General features: G+C 60.5%; 1 protein-coding gene across 1 annotated transcript; it reads left to right on the forward strand.

Annotated features, from left to right (window-relative positions):
* Positions 1-283: 283 nt before the first annotated feature.
* CCND1 (cyclin D1) lies at positions 284-12,691 on the forward strand. The gene is made up of 5 exons (XM_059068647.2): positions 284-655; positions 2,214-2,429; positions 2,953-3,112; positions 6,686-6,834; positions 9,358-12,691. The coding sequence occupies exons 1-5, from the start codon at positions 458-460 to the stop codon at positions 9,520-9,522; spliced, it is 888 nt and encodes a 295-aa protein (XP_058924630.1). The 5' UTR covers positions 284-457; the 3' UTR covers positions 9,523-12,691.
* Positions 12,692-20,921: the final 8,230 nt, after the last annotated feature.

Raw genomic sequence — 20,921 nt, forward strand, 5'->3', positions numbered from 1 at the left:
GACCCACTCGGGGACGACAGGCCCCCCTGCACCCCTCTTCCCCGGCGGGGAGAAAGGCAGCCTCGGGACGATTTGCATTTCTATGAAAACCGGGCTTCGGGGGCAACTCCGCGCGGTGCCGGCGCGGCGCCTCCGGGATGGCTTTTGGGCTCTGCCCCTCGCCGCTCCCCGGCGCTCGGCGCCCGCGCCCCCTCCCCCTGCTCCCGCCCCCCCCCCCTTCCCGCTCCCATTCTCTGCCCGGCTTTGATCTCTGCTTAACAACAGTAACGTCACACGGACTACAGGGGAGTTTTGTTGGAAGTTGCAAAGTCCTAGAGCCTCCAGAGGGCTGTCGGCGCAGTAGCAGCTAGCAGCAGCGTCCGCGCGCTCCGGCGAGGGGCACAGCAGGAGCTAGAGCCGAGCGCGGACCCAGCCCCGGACCCACCGCCGCCCCAGGCCGCCTAGCCGAGCCCCAGCCATGGCACACCAGCTCCTGTGCTGCGAGATGGAGACCATCCGCCGGGCGTACCCCGATGCCAACCTCCTCAACGACCGGGTGCTGCGGGCCATGCTCAAGGCGGAGGAGACCTGCGCGCCCTCGGTATCCTACTTCAAGTGTGTGCAGAAGGAGATCCTGCCGTCCATGCGGAAGATCGTAGCCACCTGGATGCTGGAGGTGCGGGGCTCCGGGCGGCTCTCTTAGCACTTTGCTGCGACTTGTTGCGCAAACCCACTTTTCTTTGCCACTCATCGCCCTCCCTTCTCTCCCACCCCAACTTTTGAAGTTTGCCAGAGTGTTGCTAGGAATCGTAGTTCCGAAAATATATAGATATTCTGGGTATTTTTTGAACGAGGAGGGGGTGGGGGTGGGGTCATTGGATATTCCCTTGGGGGGCAGCGGTCGAGGAGGGGTACCTCGGGGGAAAGCCACGGCCGGGGCACCCCAGTTGGCTTCAGGGCTGGGGCCCGCAGGCTGGGCGCCCTTTGCGGCCCCCGCCTGGACCGCCACTGCTCAGCCCCCGCCTGCGCCAGAGCCCCGCTGCGCCTTTTCTCCCGGCCGCGCGGCCGCTGAGCCGCCAGCTCCAGAGGGAGGGGGCATAGATTTGATTTTTAAATTAATATCCATGGACACGTATGCAAGGGCCGCTCGTGCCAGTATTATGCGCCATCTTTGTTCTTTTATTGCAAAGCAAAAGTGTTTATTAATAATTGGGGGCAGGGTGGGGGTGGGGAGCGGCCGGCGAGGCGCTTGGGGCCGCCGCGAGGGGCCGTGCGGCCACCGGGAACCGGCGGGAGGGGCGAGGGGCCAGAGCTCGGGCAGTTGTGAGGGGACCCCGCTCGGGAGAGGGGGCCCCTTTGTTCAAGCAGTGAGTCCCGGGGCGCCCCGCACGGCCAGCTTGGGCCGGAGAGCACGCCGGGCTGCAAGGTCGCGTGGCCCCCGAGACGCTGGGGATTGAGCCTCATCTGCAGGGGTCTCAGCTTGGGGGACCTGTCCGGAGCGAGCCGGGGTCCAGGGGCACGTTTTCAGGCCTTCAGTGGGCTCCTGAGTGCACCGCAAGTATTTTAAAATAATTTTTAAAAGTGCGGCGTGGTGCCCTTGCGAGAGGGAAACAGCGCCCGCGCCCAGGGGGAAGGGGGGCCCTCGAGTTTGAATTCCTGGGGCTCTCCCTTGAGCCTGCAACGAGCTCCCGACCCCCGGCCTGGGTAAAGGACCGCCTGAGGGTCATTTTCAGGGGTTTTTTATGTACCCAGTTAATTTTTTTATATTTTTAAATATTTTTTGAAAAGATGACGTCTGGGGAAATGCGGCGCGGCGGCCTGGGACGCCACCTTTGTGTCTCGCAGGCGCTGCGAGCGCGGCGCCCATCCCCGCGGCCCGCCCCGCGGCCCTGCACCCCATTTGGTGCCGACCCCAGGCCTGGAGGGGTCCGGAGCACCCAGGCGGGCCGGGGTCCGCCGCCCGCGCGCCGCACACGCTGGCCAGCCGTGCCAGCTCCCGCCCGCACCGTGCCAGCCTTGCCGGGACTTTCCCTTTCAGTTTCGGGTGGGTGGGTTCGGGGGACTCTCGGGGAAGGGGGCGCGGCGGCGGCAGCTTCTGCCGCCCCCTGCCCTGCCCTTCCTCGAGCTCAGGGCCCCGCGGCCCTGGCGCGAGCCGGGTGGGGGGCGCGAGGTCTCTTGCAGAGGGGGCCGGGCGCTCGCGGTGGCGGCGGTCACGGCCCCCGGTGCCCCGGCAGGTCTGCGAGGAGCAAAAGTGCGAGGAGGAGGTCTTCCCGCTGGCCATGAACTACCTGGACCGCTTCCTGTCGCTGGAGCCCGTGAAAAAGAGCCGCCTGCAGCTGCTGGGGGCCACCTGCATGTTCGTCGCCTCGAAGATGAAGGAGACCATCCCGCTGACGGCCGAGAAGCTGTGCATCTACACTGACAACTCCATTCGTCCCGACGAGCTGCTGGTAACCCTGCGACCCCCACCGCCCCCGGATGCCCCGTTAGCCGTGGGACCCCGCGGGTGGGGGAGGTGCAGAGAGTCAGGGACCCCTGCGGGCCGCGGAGAGACCCTCTGCCCCCGGGGAGGGCGACCACACCGGTGGGGCCCCTCTCGAGGAGCGGACGGGTCCCCCGCCGCCCCACCTCACACTTTCTCTCCCTCCGACTCCCACCGCCTCGGCGCCCCTAGCGCCGCGAAAAGTGGGCGGCGCGCGCCCTCTAGCGGCGGCGGCGGCGAGGGGCCCGCGCGAACGACCAGACCTCGCGTTCCAGGTGTCGCGGGCTTCTGGTCTCCACCCGCGGAGGGTGGGCTTAATCAGGAACGGGAGCCTTTGCGAGCGGCACCTTCTCTGTTTGGATGTGGGGTTGCGCGTTGTCCCCCCAACTTCCCGGACCCTCCAACAAGCCCCATTCCTTCTCCTCGCCCCCTGTTGCATTGGGGTCCGCGCCTGCGCCTCTCTTTAAGCACGTGTCCCTCCATTTCCGCAGCAAATGGAGCTGGTCTTAGTGAACAAACTCAAGTGGAACCTGGCTGCCACGACCCCGCACGACTTCATTGAACACTTCCTCTCCAAAATGCCGGTGGTCGAGGAGAACAAACAGATCATCCGCAAACACGCGCAGACCTTCGTTGCCCTCTGTGCCACAGGTAGGGTGCTGGCCGGGCCTCTGGGTGCCCCTGTAGGAGCTTCTTGCCCTCTGCCTCGGTTTCCCCATCCGAGGACATGGTCCCCAGGCTCCTCCGCTCTCGGAAGCTTTCCTCTTTCCCTGTTCCGGGGAGCAGAGGGCTGGGCTTCTTGTCGGGGCTCCAGGGAGGGGGTGTGGGCTTCTGGGCCCGGGCAGCTGAGGCTGGGTGGCAGCCTGCCTGTGTCCAGCTGATGTGGTTTCTGCTCCCCACGCCAGGCGGGGGTCACTACATGCTGAAAGGGGTTGACTTTGGCAGTCCAGCATGTCTCCTCCCGCCCCCCCCCAGTCCTTCCCGTGTCCTCAAGGAGCCTGAGCTGCGGGGGCCCCCTCCTGGCCTCTCCCGGGCTGGGCCACCTGCCAGGGGCGCCTACAGGGGTGGGGAGCGCCGGCCGGCAGTGCCTGGACCACGTGCTCTGGGCGGCCAGCAGCGGCCCTCGTGCGGGGGCGGCCAGCAGAGGCGCTTGGCCGCCTGAGGCCCCGCCAGGGGCGCCGCAGGGCGGCTCAGCTCACCGCCCTGGGAGTGGCTTCCTAGGGGCCTGGGCTTGGGCTGCTGTGGTTGGCGGCGGCAGCAGGCCCTCCGTCCCTCCCCCGGCACCGCTCTGGACCGTCCCTGGGGGCCCCTCCCTGGCACAGCCCTCTCCGCAGCCCCCAGGCGGCCAGTCACTCAGAACCCAGTGAGACACACGGTGCTGCCTCCTGCTCGTCCCAGCCCTGCCCCTGAGCCCCTGCGACCTCTTCCTCCCCTCCCATCCCATGAGCTGGGCCCAGGACCCCTGGAGACCCTGATCGGAGGACCCTTGCCCCCATCCTGCCCAGCTCTGCCAAGGGCCACCTCTACCCCTGGCCAGGCCTCAGCCATCAAATCTGCCTGGGGCTCACTTGGCGCGACCTGAGGGCGACAGGGCACCAAAGGGGGGAGTTGGCATCCTTCACCCCCACCCCCCAGCCTGCCACCTCGTGTCACTCTCCTGATGTCTGGGCGCTCTGGTGGCTGGGAGTTCTGGGTTAGGAGAGCTGGGAAGATTCTGCTGGCCTCCCCACCCTCCTTTGCCTGCGCAAGGCGTGAACCCTTTTTCTGAGTCCTTCCAAGCAAGCCATGGGGTGGGGGGCAGACGAGAGGCCCAGATGAATCTGAGGGGTCAGGGCGCCCCCTCGCCAGGCATTCCTGCCCCGCAGCACCCGCCCTTGGGCGGGGATGGGGCGGCTCTCAGCCTCATCCCCTCAGCCTCCAGGGGCCAGCCCAGCAAGCAGGCAGGGAGGCATTCTCTGGCTGGGACGCCGCTGAGAAGAGAAGCCTCCAGGGACTTCCCGGCAGCCTTTTATGGAGCTGAAAGTTGTTCAGAGAAACGGCGAAGTCTCCCGCAGATAATGCAAAGAACACTTCCTGTGTGCACTCCCCCCCCAGGGTGGCTGGGGCAGCCTGGACCTCCCCCTCTCCCAGGACCCCAGGAAACGGGGTGTGTAGCCTGTGTGGGGTGCTGGTAGCACAGGAGCCGGGTGCAGAGGCTGTGAATGTGCTTGGTGCTGGCTGTCTAGCTACTGAGACTGTCCAGCACCCCCGGCCCGGGCACATCTCAGGTGAAGGTGGAGGCATGGCCGGGGGTGACCCAGCTTTTCACGTGCGTTCGCTTCGGTGGGCCCCAGTGGGGGACAGGCAGGCCAGAGGAAGGAGGGGAGCAGCACCCCACCACGACCGGGTCCTGGTCCGTTGGAACCTGACACGCAGCAGTGTCCTTAGTCACAACGGGGCCTCTCCAGATGAGAGCGACCTATTACAGCCTAAACACAAACGGATTTTGTGAAGTGGAGGCCTGAGTAAAAGTCCCGGGAGATATTTTGCCCTCCGTGTAGCAAGGGCCCCTTTGAAAGGTGCGGGGGGGGGGGGGGCAGCGGGGGAAGGGTGGCCTCTGCTCTCCCTGGTCCCTGCAGACCTGGGTTCCCAGGTGTGCATGGGGGCGGGAGGGGGCACGTCACCCATGCACAGAGTTGGGTTTTGCTCTGTTTTTAACCTGCGTACGGACGTGTGCACGCAGTAGAGCGTTTCTTGTGCCGCGGCCGGTGAGTTACCTCTCTGGGGGTGGCACGTAACTGAGCTGAACGAAGGGGCCTGAGCAGGGTCAGTGGAGTGGTGCAGCTCCGAGGCCCACCCTGGCCGTGGCCCGCTGGGCTCTTTGCAGCCGGGAGGTGAATAGGAACAGCTGTTGGAGCTTCCAAGTTGAAATATGCGAGCTTCTCATCTAAGCCCATAAACCTGCCAAGGTGCGCGCACACGTGCGTGTGTGCGCGCGCACAGAGCCCGTGTGTGGTTATTCGCTCCCTGTTGGACCGGGGTCTCGAGCTGCAGCCAGTCAGAACCTGTGCTCTGGCCGCGGCGATTTCTGTGCGGTTCTGATTGGCCTCAATGAAAACCTCCCATCCCGGGCTCCTGGCTCTCAGACTGGGTGGAACTTCTCCCGTTTTAAGGGGAGAGAGGGCGCGCCTTGTGAGGGGCTTTCTTTTTTAAGTGGTCGGAGCGTCCAGCAGCAGCTTTGTCGCCCCTTCAGTGTGGCTGCCTGGCTGCCTTTCTTCCTTCCCACCCCTCCGCTGGCTCTCGCACAAGAACAAATACGTGAATAACACGCCTCACACACATTACCGTAATTACTCATCTCCGTTGAATGAGAGGCCCTGGCTGTTTATTCTCAGGGATGAAGTCTCAGGCCAGTAGGAGGGGCGGGGGGTGCCCCGGCCCCCGGGGGCCGCACTCCCTTTGTGCCCAGTCCCCTCCCACTCAGCTCACTTGTCCAGTTCCAGGGCACAGGATGAGGTGATAGGGGAGCCGGGTTTCTAGGGCCCGGCTCCACACTGAGAGGCCCCCTGGTTCAGATGCTGAAATCGATGGCCTCCCCTGCCAGGAGTTTCTTGTTGGGAGCGACAGAAAGGCAGCCTACAGGCGCTGGGTCACCTCTTCAGTGTCCTTACGTCCATGACGAGTGCGCCGCCAGGAGGGAAACCAGAAGTTCCCATGTCAGTGAGCTGCCAGGAGGTGACCCTGGAGCCCACCTGCCCAGAGGTGCAGGGTTTCCCAGCAGTTTGCGGAGAGCTGCCAAGGACGGGCAGATGAAGTAACGCTATAGCCCTGCCGTGTCCCTGGAGGCAGATGAAGTGGGGCTAAGCATCTGAGGGCAGTGGGGGGCTTTCCTGGGCCCATCTTCCCGTGTGCCAGACGGCCACTCCGTCTGGGACCTGGCAGTGCAGGTACTTGGGGTTAGTGTTGTAGGGGGCGTGTCCTTTCCTCGGGCTTTTGTGAATAAGTGATACATTCACAGGCTCACGTGCTAAGAGAAGGGAGTCAGCGATGACCCCTCTGCAGAGGCCACTGTGCCTCCTCCTCCCCCCCCCCCACCACCCCGTTGTCTCTGCTCTCATTGGCGCCCACTTCCTGACCACCCCCTCAAGATCAGCCATCTGTGGGGCAGGGGCTCAGGGGGGTCCAGGTCACAGGGTCCTGCTGCGTCCCCACTCAATACCCCTTTGCCTCCCTCCCTCTCCACAGATGTGAAGTTCATTTCCAACCCGCCCTCCATGGTGGCTGCCGGGAGCGTGGTGGCCGCGGTGCAAGGCCTGCACCTGGGAAGCGCCAACAGCTTCCTGTCCTATCACCGCCTGACGCGGTTCCTCTCCAAAGTGATCAGGTGTGACCCGGTAAGTGACCGCTCTGGCGCTGGCTGGGGGGGCCTGTCCGGCACCGGGTACTAGAAGCATCCAGGGCCTGGGGGTCCCGAGCTGCAGTCGTCTGGTGGGAAGTGGCAGGGGCTGGGGCCACGTGGGGGACAGGCAGCCACCTGCGTCCAGAGGCACAGGACCTGGCCGTGGCCCAGGCACACGCTGCCCGGGGGCCACTCCACCCCGTCTCCTGGGGGGCTCCTGTGGGAGGAGAAACACCTCCCAGAACTTGCCGATGAGCGGGAGGGTCCTCCCAGGCTTCTGGTGGCCCCAGGGGCGCCCAGGAGCCTAAACCCCTCCTGGGGTCGTGGCGGGGGGCCGTCAGGAAGAGGGGCCACACAGCAGGTCGGGTCAATGATCCGTGCCCTAATGGTGAGTGGGGTGAGGCCCGGTCGAGCTTTGTCTGGGCGACAGCATGAACGCCCGATAAATGGCCGCTTTACAAGGGCCCCTGTGAGGTCTCCCATCCACAATGGGCCTGGTACAGACAACTTGTTTTTATGACCACCTTTGAGAGGCTGCTGCTTTGGAAGCCGGAGTCCATTGTATCTTTTTACTTTAAAATGCCATTGTCTTATTCCCCATTCTTTCCTTTTCTTTTCTCAAAGAATTAAAGTAACAGTTACAAGGGTTTGGGGCTTCACCAAATTAGACCAGCGGGGTTGGTCACTGCCAGGCCCACTAGTGTCCCGAGTAGGAGCCAGTGACCACCTTGACCCCGATCCCCGGTCCAGGTCTGGCTCTGGCTCCGCTCGCTTCTCGAGCGCCCAGGAGGCTCGGGGAGGAAAGCTGGGTGTGAGATGGATGCCTGCCTGTCCTCTGCCAACGGTGCTTGGCCGCCAGCCCGCGTGACCCCCAGAGGAGGATGCCTTCTTGTTTGTAGGCACGGGCAGCTCGGTGGCCCCCTGGGAGGGGGAGGCATCCTCGCCTGGCTGCCAGGGCCAGCGCCATCCCCCAGCTAGAAATGCCACAGACAGCGCTGTCTACAGACAGTGGTAGGAAGTCGCTGTGTGATCCCTTATCTGAATAGAGATTATTTTAATTAGATCTGAAGCAAAATGCCTTACGGCTGAGGGATGGTGGAGCAATCCTTTGAGGCTGAAATTCCTTAGTCTGGTGACCAGGTGACAAACGTCGCTGAGCTCAGACGCAGCAGATCCTGGGCTGGGGAGGCCCCGGGGCTTGGCCGGGTCTGCCCTTCCCTAGAGCTGGCCCCTGTGGTCACTGTCTGCTCCTCGCAGGGTGAGACTGCAGTGCCAAGCAGGCTGCCGGGAGGAGGGAGCGTGGGCCGTGGAACTGGTGGATGCGCCGGGGCCTGCAGAGAGGGGAGGCCCCTCCTGTAGGCCTCTGCTCTCCGCTCCACAGCGCGGCCCCCCAAGTTACAGGGGCCAGCCACCCCCGGGGGGCTGCCTTCAGTGGGTGGGTGGAGGCTCTCGGGCCTCAGTAGGCCATGGTGGGTGTTTGGATCAGAGCCTAGGGGGCCGTCAGGAGTCTTGGGCCTCAGTTTCCTCCTCTGTAAAATGGGGCCTTTGGCACCTTCCCTACCTCCTCCTTTGCCGTGATGAATACTGAAAGGGTGGGTAGGAAAGCCCTCCCGCCCCATAAGCCCTGTCCCCTTGGGAGATCTCCAGGGATTCACTCAGAAGCCCTCTTGGCCTGGCTTCACTTCTTTGGGGCGGGGCACACCGTTTGCAGCCCCGTCTAGGAGGAAGTTAGCAGCGCCTTCCCCGTTCTGACTCTCGTTCCTGTGGGAAAGGCATGGGTCTGTTTCCCAGGCTGCCCTGGAGCCTTTCCCTGGTTCTAGAACAGAAGCCCCGTGTGGCATCCCGGGAGTTGGGACAGCCTCTCTGTTCAGATCCGGGAGCCGCGGCTGCCCGGCTGCGGGCGGCACCTTCGAGCTGCTGGGAGATTTGCCCGCGGTGGGACCAGGAGAGGCCCCCGGCCCCCGGGGTTCCTCCTCTCCATTGAACACGCGGGGTGGTCGCTGCAGGAGTTGTGTCTCCCAGGACGCAGGCCTGAACGGGAGAGGACAGGGATAAAGGCCCCAGGGCCGCCCAGCATTCATCCTCGGTCAAGCACGGCCTAACGCTTCTGACGGCCATTCATCACGGAATGCTGGGTTCACTGTGAGGGCTGACACGGCAGAGGTTAAGGCGGAAAAGCGGGGCTCAGGGGGCCTCCCCATCCTGGATCAGATGGCGCTGAATTCGCTGAGGGCAGCAGTGGGGCTGGTGGGACCCTGGGGCCAGAGATGAGAGCCCTGGTGAGGAGTTCCAGCGAGCGGCCGGGCAGGCAGGGGAGCCGGGGCAGGTGGGCTCACCGTGGCCTGGGTGACGGGGGGCGTTTCAGGCCGGGAGGCCGGCTGGCAGGCACACAGGGTCCACACTGTCGATCCTGGGCTCTGGGCAGCGGCTTCCCGGTTTGGGGGAGGCAGCGTTTCAGGTGAGCCCTGGGAAGGGGCCCCTCACTGCGGACCCCCTTCTGAGGACCCGTCTCACGCAGGACTGCCTCCGCGCCTGCCAGGAGCAGATCGAAGCCCTCCTGGAGTCCAGCCTGCGCCAGGCCCAGCAGCAGAACTTGGACCCCAAGGCCGCGGAGGAGGAGGAGGAGGAGGAGGAGGTGGACCTGGCCTGCACTCCCACCGACGTGCGTGACGTGGACATTTGAGGGCGCCGCGGTGGGGGAGGGGCCGGCCCGGGCTCTGCGGACAGAGCCGCTCAGGCCCGGCCGCCGTCGGAAGGCAGCCCTCCCCTCAGCGTCTTGGTGTTTTCCTTTGCTCTTTCTCCCTTCTGTCTCTGAGTTAAGCAAAAGAAAAGAAACGTCCCCGAAAACCTATCTTTAAGAAAAAAGAAAAAAAAAAAAAAAAAAAGGAGAGGAAAAAATAGAATTTGCATAACCCTGAGCTGGAGGGGGGAGGAGGGTTGTGCTACAAAAATAGAGGATTTATACCCCATAATCAACTAGTTTTTATATTCATGTGTTTGTGTCTCTGTGTTATAAGGATAGGCATTAACACAAGGAGCGAGTCTGCAGGGGAGGATTAGATTTGATTCTTTATGTGTTTCAAACAAACAAACAAAAAGCATAAAAACGTTTTAAAAAATATAGGAAAAAGTCCACAACCCATTTTTAAAGTAGAAGAGGGTTTTAGATAGAACTCTACCCGTGTGCTTTTCCTAAGGGCACAGCTTTAAAGCGGTTCTAGGCATCCTGTATCTCGCTTATGCATGTAGTCACTTTATAAGTCATTTGTTTATTTTATTTCGTAGGTAGGCATGTAACCTTCACCTTGTCAATGGCTGATGTAACCTCTCGGCTAGGGTAGCGTAGAGTTCGGCATTTTCAAGGCCTGATCCTCTTTCTGCCTGTGGACCAACCACCTGAGGGGTTTGTCGGGCGCCAGCCTGCGCCTCGGTGACGGAAGGCCACCTCCGACTCCTAGCGTCCGCTACTAGAAAGAGAAACCGCAATAGTGACCTAATATATTCTATTTTTATAATCTTCATATTTTTGTAGTTACCTGTTTATGAGGTGCTGGTTTTTCACCCAACAGATCTGCAGCCTGCTCACATCCAGGTGAAATCTACAGCTGTTTTTTTGTTTTTTGTTCCTTCTCAATATTCCAAAACCATTCCATTTCAAAGCACTTTCAGTCTCTAGGTGACATCTCTGTGTATGTTGTGTGTGGAGGGGGCGGGGAACGGTTTCTTAATGGAATGGTTTGGGAATATTCCAGTACTTGGGTGCAGACAGGATGGCGAGGCAGGTGCTTGTCAATATGGTGTTAGCGAAAGGGAGATGATGTTTTGGAGGGCTAGGTTCCGGTCAAGGAGAAGAAAATGTGCATTCATTCTCACACTGCCAGGATGATGTGTTCCTTTCCTTTTCTGTAGAGAAGTTGAAGTTTAGGAATCCTTCAGTGCCAACTGGTGTTTGAAAGTAGGGGCCTTAAAGGTTTACCTAGAGAACAAGCAGTTTCAGAGTTATCTTTAGATGTTTTGCAACGGAAGGTTTTTAAACACTAAAATATATAATTTATAGTTAAGGCTAAAAAGAATATTTATTGCAGAGGATGTTCGTAAGGCCAGTATGATTTATAAAGTAATGCAATCTCCCCTTGATTTACACACACACACACACACACACACACACACTTTTCTGCCTTAGATGTTGCAGGTGTAGGACAGTTTGTTAAAGTTAGGTCCTTTTATAAGAGAGGGAAAAAAATCCCGAGAAAAAAACACAAAGACATGGATTTGGCTAATTTGGCCTGATTGGCTTTTCGCAGAGTGAGCCAACTGGAGAGGTGTCAGAGTTATAAGCACAAATTGGGATGCTGGAAACAAGTTCAGTTCCAAGTTCAGTTCCAATACGTTCTCATCCCCGAACCCTCCTTTCAAAAAAGAAATTTAGCAACCGCTAGATAATTTGCACATCTTGGCTATGTACCTTTTTGTAATTATTCTGTAGGGAGTGTTGAAGGGAGCGAGGAGGTGAGGGAGGAAGTGTGCGGAGGGGAGGTGGGCGGGGACCACGTGAGGGACAGGCTGCGGCTCCATTTTCTTTATTCGCTGCTACCGATGACTTCCCAGTACAGTTTGGAAACAGATGCATATCGCTTCTCTTATCTTTCACATTGTTTTGCTGCTATTGGAGAATCAGTTGGTTTTTTTTTGTTTTACAATGTCATATACTGCCATGTTCTAGTTTGAGTTTTCTCATAGAAAAAATGTATTACGGATGCCTTTTTTTTTTTTTTTTTGGTAGTGTTGTTGGGTTTTTTTCAGTTTTTTTTTTTATGTGATCAATTTTGACTTAATGTGATTACTGCTCTATTCCAAAAAGGTTCCTGTTTCACAATACCTCAAGCTTCACTTAGCCATTTGCAGACCAGGTGGTCAGGCTCTGTCTGCTGCTTCGGCAGACAGACACGCGGACGAGATCCCAAAAAGGACCTGGTGGGGATCCCCACCCCGCCAGGCCGCATTCACGAGGACCCCCGGGCATCTCTGGAGACAGGCCATGTCCGTTTCCTTTGCCCTGCGCCTGTTATGCTGGACTCTCCATCTGACCTGGGATTTACCATCATCGTAGTTTTTACAGCCCATATCGTTCTTTGCGTATAGCTATGAAAGTTGCATTATTATTATTATTATTATTATTATTGTAACAAGTATGTCTTAATGTGCCACTGTGGTGCTGTGCTGTAGGACTCTGTCATTTGGCAGGATTGGAATCGCTTCTGGCCTGTGTCACAGTTTGGGGTGTGTTGTATCTGTTGTTAGTGTTCTGTTTGTTGTTCTGGTCATTATAGCAAAAATGCTCCTTTCAAGAGACTTCGAATCTCAATGAAGCCAGCCAGCAGTGCTGTGTGCCCACGAGCCGCCTAACACGCTGCCGAACCAAAAGGATTTGGATTTGCACCGTCCGCCCGCGGTGGCCCCAGGCGGGGCAGCCCGTGCGCGTCAAGGCCATTGGCAGGTGCAAACCCGCCCCGCCCCGCCCCCGCGGGAACACTGCTTCCGCTTTACCTCAACCATTCTGGCTGCGGCGTCTCTGTCTGAACCAAACGGGGTCCGTGAGGGACGGTCTGTCCGCCGTGGGGGGGTGAGATGTGTGCGCTCAAAGGCCAAAGGCCAGTGGCAGGTCCGGGAGCATGGGGAGTCTGTCCCGTGGCCAGCGAGTGGGAGGGTCCGGGCGGGCAGGCACTCGGGGGTCTGTGTGTGTTTCTGGTTGCACACCACGGTGTTTCCCAGCACAGATATGTAACCGGCACGTTTCCAGCAGGAAACAAGACAAACGTGAAAAGTCTAGAAATAAAATTGGTAAAACCCCAGTGCAGTGCCCGCTTGTCTGTTTCCTGGGGCGGGCAGGGAGCCAGGGCCACGCGCCCCAAGTTCCTTGGATGGGGGTGGCAGGCGGGTAGGGGGCCCGCCTCGGCCCTGCGGACACCGGGGCCAGGCCATCCTCTGTCATGGGGGTCTGCCCTGGGCACCGCGGGCTGTGGGGCGGCATCCGCGGCCTCCACCCGCTAGATGACAGGACCGACCCCGGTCGTGACAACAAAAATGCCTCCAGATGTGGCCAGCGGTCCCCTGGTGATGCAGAAGGAGGGTGTGATGCCCTCCCAGCCGGGAGGAAATCCGGACCAGAGGTCTGTAGTGGGAGAGGGCCGCGTGGACCCCCCCAGAGTTTGAGGACGGGCTTGCAGGCGGCCCCGACCACCTCAGACTACGGCTCTGGTCCCGGTGACATGACCCCCGTTGATCAGCCGCCTCCCAGCCCATGTCTGGCCAGTTCGCCCTCCCAGGTTATTTGCAGATGGGAAAGTAAATAAATGCGTTAACCTTCTTCTGGCGCAAACGGCTGTTTTTTGCTCTGTGGGTGAATCATGGCCCCAGGGTGCCCTGAGCTCGGGGCAGGGGGCAACAACGCCAGTGCCCGGGCAGCGGTCCAGTGACCTTTCACACAGGCCCCGGTGACCTGGGAGGCCTGGTGGACACCTGTGACGTCCACCTTTGGGCTCCAGATGCCTGCGAACTGGCCGCATTCCCAACGCCTGTGGAGGTGGGAAGTGAATCTTGGTCCCAGCTCTGCGGGGCCAGGGCCTGTTCCCAGAGCCTGGGGGTCCCCAAGGTGCCCTCACCCCCCAGCTGAGCATTCAGCGAGCGCTCCAGAGCCAGGAGGAGACCTGGGTCACACGCCAAGGATGGCACCACTTGCCAGGTCTGTTCACCGCAGCCCTAACGAAGTGCCTGCCGTGTGCCAGCCCGCCCAGGGGGCGTCCGCGGGGTCGGTGGGGCCTGTAGCTTCTGGGAGGAGGTGCGTTGTGCAGGTGCCGGAACTGCTGCCTCCCTGACCCAGTCCCTCGCCGGCTGGGTGGGGACGTGAGGCAAGGCCCCCGCCCCCGGGGTCTACAGGGTGCTCTGAAAGGGGGTCCCGTACAGCAGGGGACCGAGGGAACGTCGGAGCCTCGGGAGGTGCCCTGAAGCCCGGGGCCTGCGCTGCACCACCACGGTGGCTCAGCCCCAGGGACTCGCTAGTCTGTGTCAGCACCAGGGCCCAATGACTTTGAGGACCACGGGCGTACAGAGGGGCCCAAGCGAGGCTCCGACGCCGCGAGCGCCTCGGGGTGTCTTGAAGAGTGGGGGTGGGTGGGCAACACTCTGATCGCATTAAGTTCCAGCGAGAACCCGGGCAGGGGAAGCCGGGGGGCCGGCCTGCACTCCACAGGGAGCTGGACGCACGGGACGCCAGACCTGCGGGGCTGTTTGATGGTTTCTAACGTTGCAGGTGGAAAATCTATCTGTGGGCTGACAGGTCGGACAGTGGAAAGGAAGAGGGCATGACGGGGAGGTGGCCTTGTGAGGCACAGGGGGAGGAGGGGAGGCGGCCAGGGGCGCAGACGGGACCCAACGTACACAGAGGGTTTGGGCCAAGTGAGGAGGGGCCCGGAGCCCCCCAGGGCCGTCTCCCCAGCCGTGAGGCCCCCGGAGGAGGGGCAGCAGGCCCCTCTCAGTTATGCTGCGGGCCCAGACCTCTCCGACCGCCCACGTCAGCTCAGGCAGCCCCTCACGGGGACACCACCCCCCGCCCCGTGGAGGTCTGGCTGCCCTGTGCATATATCAGGAAAACAAAAACTGGCCTTTGGAGACAAAGCCTTCCAGCGTCCGCTCCACTGTCCCCTCCGGAAGCCCGAACGCCTGCTCTCACTCCAGCCCACGGCCACTCACCTGGGGCCTCCCTGCCTCCTGGCCAGTCTCCCTGCCCCAGGCAGGTCCACCACCCCCCTCTGCCAGAACCTCCTGGGGCTTCTAGCTCCTTCCGGCTCCATCCGCGGTCCTGGGACCTGGCCCATCTCTCCAGCCTCACCCCCGCCTACACCCCCCAGCCTGAGACTCCTCATTGCCCGAAGTTTCTGCCCAGGGGACCGCAGGACACACCAGACTACTTCCGGCCTCCAGTTTTGTGCTGGAGTGCCCACGCCCTGCTCTCCCCCAGGCTCACATAAGACTCTCTGCGGTGTTCTCCACCCTGCCCCAGACAGGTGGCTCTGGGGGTCCCAGGAACCATTACATGTGGTGTTTCCCCTCCGGGCTGTGAGCCCGTGAGGACAGCTGTCTGGCTGGTCCTTCGCTGCCCACGCCACGCACCCCACCTGCACGCAGCGGGTGCTGAGCAGCAGGGCCGCGTGCGGGCTGCGGGCTCTGTGAGCTGCCGAGGGCTGGGCCCTGCCTGACCGGGTGCGGTAGACAGACCCTGAGTTGTGAGGACTCGGGGGCCGGGGGGCTCCCCAGGGGCCGGGAGCACCTCATCGCCCGGACGAGGCCCGATAAGCCCCGGGACACAGCCTGGGCACTAAGGGGAGTCGGTTCCCTGCCGGAGCCCCAGATCCGAGGGGCCCCAGGGCAGGCGTGTTTGCAGAGGTGGGTACTTCCGGGACCCTGGGCGCCAGGCTCCCCACCTTCCCTCTGAGGCGTCCCTGCTGGAAGCCCGGCAGCAGCAGGGCTTGGCTGTCCCACCACGAGGCCAATCCCAACTCCGGGGGGGGCAGCCGCATGGGGCGTGTGTCCCGCACACTGGGCTGGCCTCTGCCCGTGCACGGGGCTCTGTCAGCCCAGGAATGCCTTTGATCCGGAGTTTATGCAGAGGGGACGCAAGCCCCCGGCCTCTAATCCGTTCCCACAGTCGCCCTGCCCACCGGCCCCTGCCCTGAGCCACACCTCGGCCCAGCAGACAATAGCCACGGCCGGTGGGCGGGCAGAGTCGGGACAGGGCCGGAGGCCCACATCCGGGGGCATTGTCACCACCACTCAGGCGCACAGGAGGATGGGGACGCTCTTGGCTCGAGGGCTGCCGTCGTCGGCCCAGAGCCTATCAAAGACGGCAGCGTCTGTTAATCCTTTCAAGTTTCAACTAGCAGCGAGACAGCCTCCCCAGGGCGGTCCCTCTAGAGCAGACCCGTCTAGCTGGAGGGTCGACCCACATTCTGGACCCCAAGCCCACCGAGCACGCCGGGCGGTGTTCCTTCGCTGGTGCCATCACAGGAGGACAATAGCTCAAGTTCACCCAGCACGTTCTGGGGGCCAGGCATTGTGCTAAGGGCCAAACACACCATTTCTCCCTGAATCTTTTTGTTGTTGTTGTTTTGTTTTGTTTTTACGGCTGTGCCGCAGGGCATGCGGAATCTTAGTTCCCTGACCAGGGATCGAACCCGCGCCCCCTGCATTGGGAGTGCAGAGTCTTAACCGCTGGACGGCCAGGGAAGTCCTCTCCCTAAATCTTGAAACAGCCCCCAGGGGTTGGTGACAGGCAGGGGACACACAGGCAAGGGGGCCCTGTGGAGCCCACGTTCCTCTCACAGGTACAAGTATTGCCATCTTCCAGGTCAAGGGTGGGCAGGCTTCTCACGGATTAGGGAGTGTTTGGGGCTTTGCTGGCCGTGGTCTCCATCCAGCCCCTCTGCTGCACTGCGTGGAGCAGGCAGCCTCGGAGGACAGTACAGCGGCAACGAGCACAGCCAGGAGGGATCTGGGCTGAGGGTGGAGAGCGCCGACTCCTGTTGGGAACGAGTAAACCGGGGCCCAGAGAGGTGAAGTAACCGAGCCAGGATCGCGTGGCGGGGAACTGACCGCGCCAGGCCAGTGGCCGAGTTTGTGTCTCTGGGGCCTGCCCCCCCCGGCAGTCAGCTTGGCTGCCTTGCTGAGAACGAGGTCTTCAAAAATGGGCTTGAAGAAAACGCACCAAGTCTTCCTCTGAGTATTTTCACCCAACGGTCAGTGTGTGCACTCGGGGCGGCCCGGCTTTGCCAGGAGGCTCAGGGGTCGAGGTCAGGTCCACCCACGTCCAAGACTTCAAGTCAGCGGTCCCTGCGGCCAGGGCAGCAGGTCTTGGTCAGCCGGCCTGGAGAAGGGAGGCCAGGCATGCTGGCAGTGTCGTCTGACGTGGTCAGTCGTTGTTTGAAAAACACTCTCTCACGCATGAGCCCGTTTTAGAGGAAGAGACCGAGGAGTTGGATCTCAGCTCTGCAACTTTCAGGCTGTGCGGCTTCGCCTTCTGGGCCCCAACCTCCTCAGGCATAAAATGGGGATAGTCACGTCTATAAGAAGGGCGGCTCCAAGAGGGCGTCCGAGCATCTGTGACACACCCAGCACGGAAGGGGGGCTCAGTCGATCTGTTCAGTGACCGCCTCCTGGGGTGACGCGAGGACCGTCCATGAGGCATTGAGCACAGTGCCTGGTGCACAGGCAGCGCTCAGTAAACGTCACCACACTGTCAGTGCGACCACCACCATCCCATGCCTCGTCCAGGTGTGCAAGGAGGCCCCCTGGTCCCCGGGGGGTGGTCGGGGCCATCCTTATGTCCCTCCTCTGGCAGTTCTTGGTCTTTGGGCCCCCCACCTGGTGTTGACAGCACCCAGATTTCACTCGGTGGGAACCACCGTTCTCAGCTCTGTGGCTCAGGGGGGACTGACCCCACCCCCAGCTCCAGGACAGGCGCCAATGGGCTCAAAGCCAACAGCACATCTGCCCCCCAGGACGAGTGGCAGGTTCAAGGGTGGATGTGAACTCTAACAGCCAACGAGACTCAGGGAGACACTTTCTGGAGCTTCTGGAAAAGGGAGAACTCCACTCTGTTCCTGAGGACTCCTGGGGGCTGGCACAGCCCTTCTGCCCTGATAGGGGCGTCCGTCCGCGGTGCCGCGGCCACAGGATGGAGGCCGAGCGTGAAGCCGGCCGTGCAGGAGAGCAAGGGGGGACCAGGTCTCCAGACGAGCTGCTGGAGACTACCCGTCACTGCCCCTTACTGTTTGAGTCCATTTGATATGAGTTTCCTAGCAGTTTCAAAGCTTCTTAACTATCACACCGTAGGTGTGTTTTCTACCTCTTCTAGATGTAACATGTATTATTGATATAAACAACAGGGGCTGAGACCAGGGGAGAGCTTCGAGCCAGCCTTCACCGGCAGACCCTGTCTCGGCCCCTGTACAGAGCCAGCGGGGGCCCCCCAAAGGCAGCAGCCTCTCGAGGGAGGGAGCCGGGGCCTCCTGTGCCTTGAGGCGACGGCGTCTTTCTGGGGTGTAGGTACCACCTGCCCCTCAGAGCAGCTGAGACCAGGGAGCTGACGCAAATGCCTTAAGAAGGAAGCTCCCCACACATCAGGCCAGGAGGAAGGGTCTGGACATCACCACGTCCTGCCTCTTCACTCAGCAGAGGACCAAACGACAGCCCAGACCTCGTTATCAGTGTCCTGGGGCTGCTGCTGTAACAAGCCATCAGAGTGGGTGGCTACATCCACAGAAATTTATTCTCTCACAGTCCTGGAGGCCGGGGCCGCGCTCCCTGCCCCAGATCTCATGGCTGCTGGAAACCCCCGGCGTCCCTTGGCTTACAGACGCCTCCCTCCGTTCTCAGCCTCTGCTCTCGCACGGCTGTCTCTCCTCCATGTCTCTCTTTACGTGGCATTCTCCTCTTCAAGGACACGGTCGTGTGAGACGTAGGGCCCCCTACTCTAGTACAACCCACCATAACGTACACCTGAGTCACAGCTGCCAAAACCCTATTTCCAAAGAAGGTCACATTCACAGGTACCAGGGGCTGGGACTTCGTCCCATCTTTGAGGGGACATGGTTCAACTCAACAGACGTGTCTGAGCTCTCAGAGCTGGGGAACCTGTTCGTGGAGCGCCCTGGGATTTCAGGGGCACATGCCCGCCAAAATTCATGGAAGTTCAATAAATCCTTGCTGAAAGGACGGAGACAGCCCGCCACTAAGTCTTCAGCTCCGTGGCCGTTTACTTGGGGTGTGGGGTCCCCTGGTCCATCACACTCCTGAGTGGGTAGAAACAGGACCATATTCAGGTATCGCTCCAACCCTAGTGACCCAAGGCCCACCTAATCTGGCAAAGGGCACCAGGGAGATGGGGCCGAAGCGCTGTCTCCACGGGGGCCCCCAAGGGACACACCAGCAAGGGGCTCAATGTCAGGTGAGGAGTTTAATCAGCCATCAGAGCTATGGAGAAGTTCACAGGCAAGGAGTGACTGTCCTTCTTGGGACACTGAAGCCCCCCTGAGCCCCTAAGTCCTGGTGGCTTGCATGGGCCCATCCCTCTGGGGGCCTGGCCCAGCACCAGCATGACTCTCGTGTCCTGTGAGAACTGAACGCAGTGCCCGCTCTTCTCTGATGGATCATCCTCGCTTGGGGACACGTTTCCTGGGCCGCAGACCGGTTCCTCACTTCACTCACTAAGGAATGGAATAACTGTGGAGTTAGGACGACCTCACCTGGTACTTACAGGTTTTGGTCTCTCCAAATTACGCTGTGTTTTCAGGTAGGGTGGAAGAGACATTCTCCACTGTGCTGAGCTCAAATGAAAGCTCACAAAGCGAGTCATGCCAAGGTCACCTCCTCCAGGAAGGCTTCCTGCCCACCTTCCCACTCCCTTGTCCCCCAGGCAGAGCTGAACGCCCCCCACCCCGCCTCCAGGCTCCCCATCCATCCCTCAGTGAGCTCCGCTCAGAGGGTCGAGGGCAGCTGATGGCCCACGCGGTCCCTGCCTCTCCTACTGCAGCCGGCGCAGGTCCCTTCCCGTAAAGCCGACGGTCAGCTAGACGCAAGACTGGTCACACAGACAGGCTGTGAATTATCAGGAAAATGAGACTCTGTTCTGGCTAAGAATAATTTAAGCAAACCCCTTGACCCCCGCCGTGCTTAGGCCTGAGGTCAGCCACTTACCGCGACCCTGGCACATCACTCAGCTCAACTGGGAGCCCCAGGCCCCCATCTGCCGGGGTGAGGGGGGCAGGCAGCGACCCCACCTCGTAGGCTTTGTGGACAACTTCAGTGACCCAAGGAAGGTCAAGGCAGCCACAAGCAGCCACTTGGTAAATAAGACTTCTTACCCCTTCCTCCAAATCACTTCATTCTTTTCTCACCACTGGGTAGAGAAAAACAACAAGCTGAACGTGAAGTGGGAGTAAGCGTCCGGGCCTGGGGTCTGGCCTGTGGGTGGGTGTTTCCCACCACCCAACACGGTGCCTCTGAGAGCACAGTTCCAACGCGGTAAGTGCAGGTGGAGGGCTGATTAGCCTGCTTATTCTCAATTACTAATGTTCTAAAAAATAAAATGAAGTAACTTCAACTTTCTTTTTAAAATAAAATTTATTTATTTACCTATTTATTTTTGGCTGCGTTGGGTCTTCGTTGCGGTGCGCAGGCTTCTCTTTGCGGTGGCTTCTCTTGTTGCGGAGCACGGGCCCTAGGCACGCGGGCTTCAGTAGTTGTGGCTCGCGGGCTCTAAAGCACAGGCTCAGCAGCTGTGGCTCACGGGCTTAGTTGCTCCGCGGCATGTGGATCTTCCCGGACCAGGGCTCGAACCCGTGTCCCCTGCATTGGCAGGCGGATTCTTAACCACTGTGCCACCAGGGAAGCCCCAAAGTAACTTCAACTTTTAAGTGAAATGGCCTCTTCTCTCCCAAGTCTATCCAGGCAGACTGACAGGGTGGCTATCACAGGCCACCCTGTATTCACCCTATGGCTGAATTATGTCCCCACCAAAATTCATGTTGGAGTCCTGCCCCTCAGAACCTAGAATGTGACTATAGTTGGAGATGAGGCCTTTCAGGAGGTCATCAAGGTGGGCCCCAGCCCAACAGGGCTGGAGTCCTTAAAGCAACACCGACACACACAGAGACGACTGTGTGAGGACACAGGGAGAAGACGGCCATCTACACACCAAGGAGAGGCCTCCGGAGGAACCGGCCGTGCTCACACCTGGATCTCAGGATTCCAGCCTCCAGGACAGGGAGACAGTGAATACCTGTTGTTTAAGGCACCCGCTGTGCAGCATTCGCTATGGCAGCCCTGGCTGACTAACAATGTGGCACAAAGTATGCTGGGAGTTTCCCACAGGGAAAAGCAAGTAGGCCAGAACCATGGGAAATCTACGAGCCCCTGGAAAGGGGCGAAATCCAACAACGGTTAATATCCAAGAGGACCAGGTGTAGCTGGACAGGGAGGGATGGGATGGGATGGGATGGGATGGGGGAGAGGGCAAGCAGGATACGT

This window comes from Kogia breviceps, chromosome 7 (assembly GCF_026419965.1).
Source record: "Kogia breviceps isolate mKogBre1 chromosome 7, mKogBre1 haplotype 1, whole genome shotgun sequence".
NCBI classification, from domain to species: domain Eukaryota; kingdom Metazoa; phylum Chordata; class Mammalia; order Artiodactyla; family Physeteridae; genus Kogia; species Kogia breviceps.